Genomic DNA, 6,797 nt, shown 5'->3' with positions numbered 1-6,797 from the left:
CAACAAAGTTGTTACAGTCCAGGGCCCATGAGACAGGCCAGACAAGCTCAAAACAGTCTCACTAACTGACACAGTGCTGGTAAAGAGACAGAGCTTTTTTAAATATGAACAGGAGACAAAGTATCATGCATTTGTTTAATGCTGCTGTTTTACCCTCATACCTAAAGGATATGACAGACACGACAAAGAATAGGCCTTTTTTTGTTCCTTTTAAATCAAGCAGAATCAAAGTGCTCATTTACATAATCAAAATACATTCTTAGAAAAGATTGTAGTGGTAGTTTTTATAGTTTATACTTTGTCTTTTGATATTTATATATATGTATAGAAGCTATATATAATATTCTTTTCTGTTTGCACATTTTACATAACAGACATTTTCTTGACAGCTTTCATTCCAGTTCAACTAAATGTGTTTAAATAAGTCAGAGCAGACATTCACCCAAAATGAACAACAGCAGGGAAAATAGGACCCACCCATTATCTCCCATCTATAACATAGCAAAATCAGAAAAACAAAAAAGTACTCTCAGCAACTGGAAGGGACATTTAAAAATCACAATGAAATCAATTAGTCATGCTAACAGCTATCTTTAATTTGAAATAAAGAATGGAATAAACAAGACACATAAGCTGACAAGAAAAAGCCACAGGTTAATGCAAAGTGGGTGATCAAAAAAACAATGTGGCCCCTGCACATACATTTTCAAATTACAACCCTGACTCGTTGGAAAGCAGCAAATGACCACAGTGGCAGTGTGATTGCCTCTTCTCTCTGGATGAAACTTCGCTGGAACTTAAAACAATAGAACCGAACTGCTGCGATCAAAACTAAAAGCCATGTGGGCAGCTTTCTGTTACCAAAACACCATCTGTAACATTAAATCTGCAGGCTTGTGTGACTCAGAGCAGGGTACTCATGCTTATTTTAAAAATCAGAGCAGTTTGACAAGGTAACAGACAAGTAGAATAATCATGTAAAAACACACACCTGAGATCATGCATGTTTTACACCCACTCGTATATAGAGATGCGCACACTTATGATAATTTCAAGGGCACACATATGCATGCATACACACATGCGTGCTGATGCCGTTGAGCAGGTGTCAGGTCACAGTGAAGGGGTGGCGCGTGAGCCACAAGGTAGCACAAACATGCAGAGAAAAAAACTGAAAGGATGAATGCATAAACGTAGGCAAAGTGTCAATGTAAGGCAAGAGGCAGAGGAGATATGATGCTGTTAGATAGATATTTTAAAGGCTCAATAGGTGATAAGTGGAGCAAGTTGACAGCTGTCGGATGCGAACTGGGCAGCATCTTTTCCCCTTCAGTAACAACGTTTTGTTACGGATTACTTGAGTTTTAAGGAAAAGGCTCTTTCTATTTTACTGAGAATAAAATGAACAGATCAATACCAATATTGTGTTTTTACAGCAAATACAAAGCTACAGCCAAGAACCATTTAGTGTAGCTTAGCATACAGACTGGAAACAGGCTCTCTACAAAGGTCGCAAATACGGCACGATTAAAGCTCACTGAGTAACATGTTATATTTAATTAGTTTATTCTGTACAAAAACCAAAGTGTAAAAATAGTAAACTTGATTTATGGGCAATTAGGGGTAAGAAGACCTAGAAATGGGGAAAACAGCCTTGCTAGACCAATCTGTTGATATCAGCAGCATTTTAATTCTGGACATCAGGTACCCTTAAATATGTTTCTTCTTCAGACTTGTGTTTTAGTTGGACAACCTTTGCTGCAATGAAACACAACAAAATCTAGGACACATCTTAACAAAGTTTTAAACAGCTGCCACTGAGATAACCTATTGGAGTGAATAAATGTATTTTCCATGATATTGAACAATTCTTTTAAGTTGTTACTTATTCGTTTACTCACCGATTAGTCATTTACTCTACAGCTTATTCCAAACAGCTGATGAAAAATGAAAAATCCTCCGCGACATTTATAATTTAACACATTATAGCACGTTATACCACACTGAACATAGTATGATTTAGATGTTAAATTAAAAAGCCCTCAAGACCTATATTTTTGTTAATAGTTTATCATTGAGGTTTATTTTTAAGATATATCGACTCACGTTTGGTCTTTAGTGGCTGCCCTGCACATTAGTGCTGCAGTTTCAGCAAACACCACCTGGGACCCAAAAGATTATGATGTTATGGCAGAATGAGCACACTAAGAAAAATGGCACTCGCACAGAGGCTGATGCATTTTGAAGAATTGCCAATGAAGAGCAAGGTAATCTGTTTATGGAGGCAGTGGCAGAATTTATGTTTTCATTATTCAGGGATACCTGTCAATACGTTAAATTTGTCCGCAGCACGTGTCCTTCAGTTTCTCTGTCTGCATGCCTATACATCTTTTCTTTTTCTTAGTCAAGGACTAAAGAGATTGATATTGACAATGAAAAACAGTCCAAATATATTTGAGCAGTCCTTATACTTTCCCAACAAGTAAAGTTGACTTAATCCACACAGAAATGAAAGTTTACTATCTATGCCACACATTTCCTTGCAAATATAAAACCCCAATAAAAGCCTTTTAACAGTAACAATAACACAGAGTATATTATATTTCTTGAATATATTGTCTTGGTCATGCATTCACAATGAGGCAGGTCATTACACTAGATCATTTTTGGAAGTATCATCAACAAGCAAAACAGATTCTCAAAGAACAGAACATTTCCAACTTGCTACAGACAAGATCGCAGAGCCCAACAGAAACATTAAAATGGTATATAAAAAAAAGAACACAAACAAACCCATTTTTTACAGTACAAAAATTGGCACAGTATTAGTAAACCAGCGGTGCTGTGTCTTGTTGTTTTCAGAAATCCTGTCGATTCATCGACCTACGAGCAGAAAACCCTGAAGAGAAAAAAAGTCCGAAGGACAGACAGACAGGCAGACAGAGACAGAAAGAGCAACAGGGACATGGAAATAGAGATGTTACAGTCATTACTCATCCAGCAAGCAGGGGCTTTGATGGCCGAATGTGAAATTCAAGTGACAATCCACACAGGAACCATCGTCTGTGATGCATATTGTTGGTGGTTAATGAGCCATAGTGGCTATGTAGGGCCCTTGTTTTGCTCTTATAGCGAGGGTATATGAAGTGTCTAATCTTGAATATGCACAAATAACGCTGGAAACAAAAACAGAAATGGAGCAGAGCCACTCGCTTTCACTCTAATCCTGTTAGTTTAAATGCTCTTCTCCACAGGTTTCTATGGTTACCTGCTCTGTTTTCATCTGAAGCTAGTGATGACAACACATTGTTGTCGCCAGCAACTACAGGTTGCAGATTGAAGTTGACTTACAAATGTTTCTGAGATAAAGCTTCTCTTGTAGTTGCAATATTGAAATAAATATGAATGGGCTTTTCCATAGTGGTAATTGGTCCTGATTTTACTGTACGGATGTGAATGAGTGAATGATCAACAGAAAAATAGTTGATATGAATCCTTTTCTGTTTTTTTTATTTGTTTGTTTTTTTGATGATGGAATACATTTTTCTATATTTTCTTAATATTAAATAAAGAACTGATTTTCACAAAGCCTTTCCTCGTGATTAATTAAAAGTTAGCATGAATTCACAGTGAATCATCAGTCATTTATTTTACCCATGAAAAATATTTTACCAAAGAAAAGATTCTGACTTTTACTGACATTTCAGAACAGTTTTGTAACATACTAAATGTGAAAAGAAACAAAAAATACTGGAAATGTAGAACACTTACTCATCTGAGTCTTTTTTGCTCTCCTCAATGTAGGCTATGGACTCTGAACGAATACGGTTGGTGACCTCGTAGGTGCGCAGGGTGACACCAAAGATGTCCTCGTGATAGCGATTCTCATCCTAACGACAACAGATTGGTAGTGAGACAAAGCTGAGTAATTGTTTACCAGATGTGTGTGTGTGTTTGGTAGCATAATAATACGTTTTCTCTAGCAGGCTGTAGATATACCTTTTAAAATGGGATTCTATGGGAAATGACTATGACAAGCAAGCTAGCCAAAGACGCTGGCTACCATGATGTCATCCATTGATTTCTGAAGTCATGTTTTGAAATATAAAGATGAGTAATTTGAAGCCAGGTGTGACGAGAGATGGGCGGGTCTGAATGTGAAACTGCATACACACTGGTTAATCACTTGTCAATCACAAGTCATTAGCCAATGGGCAAACATCAGATAACCCTTCTTTCTGATCATAGTATGACCAATATTGACAAAATGGCCTTGCAGTGGCAAAAACACCAATGTGAGCCAAAACAACATGATAACATATGGTTACACTTTAGAGCCAAAATGCTAAAAAAAAAAAGAGGTAAGGTTTCAAAACAGGACCTCACATACCAGAGGGTGATCGGGCTTATGTTCATATACAGTCCTTAAACAACATTACCTTTGCAATGATGGATAGCATCTTACATTTAGTATTTTCACAGCTGATCAGGTATTTTAACTAACTCTAGAATCTCCCTTACATTAAGTTTACTTCACGGTTCAGTAAGGTAGAATGGAGTATGAGCATGAACATAACAGGGATGATATTGCAGAGAGAACTCCACCACTCTTACCCGAAGCTTACTGATAAAGAAGCCAGCATCCTCCAGGCTCATGTTGCCCTGCTGCTTGATGATTTGCTGGACAGTCTTGAGAACATCTCCTGCCATTGTCACATCCCCACAAACGTAGATGTGTCCACCCTCCTGCCTCAGGCACTGGTACACCGTCTCTGACAGATGCTCGCGCAGTACATCCTGTACATATTTCTGACAGAGAGGCAGTGAAGAAATGATGAGTGTGCATGGAGAACTGAAGCATGAAAATAGCAGAGAAGGAAACAATGTGAAAAACTGAGTCAGGACACTACACACAAAGTAAAATTTGCAAACTGCCACCTAAAGACTGATATGCGCAGGAACAAAGCAACCTCAGAGTAAGAAAATTATGCTCTGTGGATTTTGTTCTTCTTTTCAAATCCGTGTATTGACTGTCACTGCTAAAAGTAACAGAACTGTGAACAAAACAAGAATCAATCACAACAACAAAGGAAGCATAGAGCATAAAGAGAACAAAGAAAAATATATATATGAAAATGTATCAGCAGAATGACATTGGTAAGTAAAAATCCACTATATCTACAGAAGTATTTATCCAGCCATCTCAAATTTGTGAATTTATTTCTACCTAAACAAGCCAGAGACAGATGTTACAAGCGACTTTCGTGTTTAGTGCTTGTACCTTTGGTTTGCCAGGCTCTCTGGAATAGGCTGTGTAGAGCTCCTTAAACACCCCTTTATTCTTGGCCTGTATGGTCTCCTCCTTGTAGATGTGGTCCATCTCAGACTGCCGACAACCAAACACCAGTATCATTGGGCAGGATTTCATCCCTTGAAGATAAGAGGTAAGAGTTACTTTGTTGCTCTGGATGGAAATGCAGAAGTGATATCCAGAGTACAAGTGTCAAAATTACATTATCACTTTAATTTGAAGAATAAATCTATAAGCACTGAAAATACATTGCAAAGTCTTTTTATAAGTTGGTCAAAAGTAACTCTCTAAGGATTGAGGGAGAAGAAAATTCCAACCGTTTTGTTCAAGGTCATATAGTCTTTGTTGCCAGAAGCTTCTGAATGGGGCAATCCCTGTTCCTGGACCCACAAGGATGCAAGGTGCTTGGTTGTCCATGGGAAGCTGGAATGATGGTGCACTAAAATAATGCCACACACAAAAACAATATCCAACAAATTACCATGGAGCCTATAAAATGTAATAAAGGAATAATAGAGTATTTTAATAATAATGGATTGCATTTATATAGCGCTTTTCAAGACCCTCAAAGCACTATTCATTCACTCTCACATTCACACACTGGTGGAGGCAAGCTACAGTTGTAGCCACAGCTGCCCTGGGGCAGACTGACAGAAGCGAGGCTGCCATATCGTGCCGTTGGCCCCTCTGGCCATGGCGCAGAGGTGAAGTGTCTTGCCCAAGGACACAACGACCGACACTGTCTGAGCCGGGGCTCGAACTGGTAACCTTCCGATTACAAGACTGCCAACTCTTGAGCCACAGTCAGGGGACATCAAGCTATATGGGTAAGTATAGCTTGATGTCAAGATTCCCCTAATTCTTTCATTGCCTCTAAAACTCACTAATTGGCACATTTATTTTGTTTATTCACTGTAAACTTATAAATTTTACAAAGAACACTCCTGGTAAGATAAAAATGAGTTGTTTTACATAAAAAGATAAAAGGTACTAATTAGAGAACTTTAACAGCAAATATTTCAGTTATTTTTATTTACACTTTTAGTCTTAAGGAATGAATTGATAATCATACTAGCTCTATATCATGCATGCAGACAAGAGAGTGGTACCTATCTTGGCAAATCAGCTTACTTTGTCAAACATCACCTTTTCACGTGTCATGAAATGTTTCCAAGGAGCAAGACTTTCTTGTATTTTTTAATGTGGCCTTGAACAACAGTTCTCCAGGATTTCTAAAGGTCTTTCAAAGCTTTTCTTTAAACACTGGCTGCCTAAAATTGTACCTTTGTACGAAAAAGATGATTCTCAAAGGGCTCCTAGACAAAAAATTGGCATATCTCTGCAGGAAATAGTGTGTGCATTTCAGCCAGTGTTGTTGGGGATCTTGTAAAAATTAATGGAATTATAAATGTAGAAATGTACTGTGAGGTTTACCATCTGGAAAAATGTCTGGATCTATTGTCATGCTGAAAAATGAAGCTGTTAC

The 6,797-nt window shown here is 37.9% G+C and overlaps 1 protein-coding gene across 4 annotated transcripts in view; it reads right to left on the bottom strand.

The window, feature by feature from the left end:
- Window positions 1–121: 121 nt before the first annotated feature.
- The window catches only part of nos1 (nitric oxide synthase 1 (neuronal)), a 59,663-nt gene continuing 52,987 nt past the window's right edge, over window positions 122–6,797 (bottom strand). For 3 of the 4 annotated variants that reach the window (XM_085181023.1, XM_085181026.1, XM_085181025.1), the window contains 5 exons: window positions 5,629–5,750; window positions 5,282–5,430; window positions 4,615–4,809; window positions 3,772–3,890; window positions 122–2,899 (listed from right to left, as the gene is read on the bottom strand). In XM_085181023.1, the coding sequence (XP_085037149.1) occupies window positions 2,884–2,899; window positions 3,772–3,890; window positions 4,615–4,809; window positions 5,282–5,430; window positions 5,629–5,750 (601 nt within the window). In that variant the 3' untranslated portion in view covers window positions 122–2,883. Of the gene's footprint in view, window positions 2,900–3,767; window positions 3,891–4,614; window positions 4,810–5,281; window positions 5,431–5,628; window positions 5,751–6,797 lie in introns of those variants that run through there. The other variant, XM_085181024.1, reaches the window with a different exon arrangement.

The sequence above is a fragment of the Neolamprologus multifasciatus genome, chromosome 12 (assembly GCF_963576455.1).
Source record: "Neolamprologus multifasciatus chromosome 12, fNeoMul1.2, whole genome shotgun sequence".
NCBI classification, from domain to species: Eukaryota; Metazoa; Chordata; class Actinopteri; order Cichliformes; family Cichlidae; genus Neolamprologus; species Neolamprologus multifasciatus.
The sequence above is the reverse complement of the archived record's forward strand: the minus strand, read 5'-3'. Positions and strand labels throughout refer to the sequence as shown.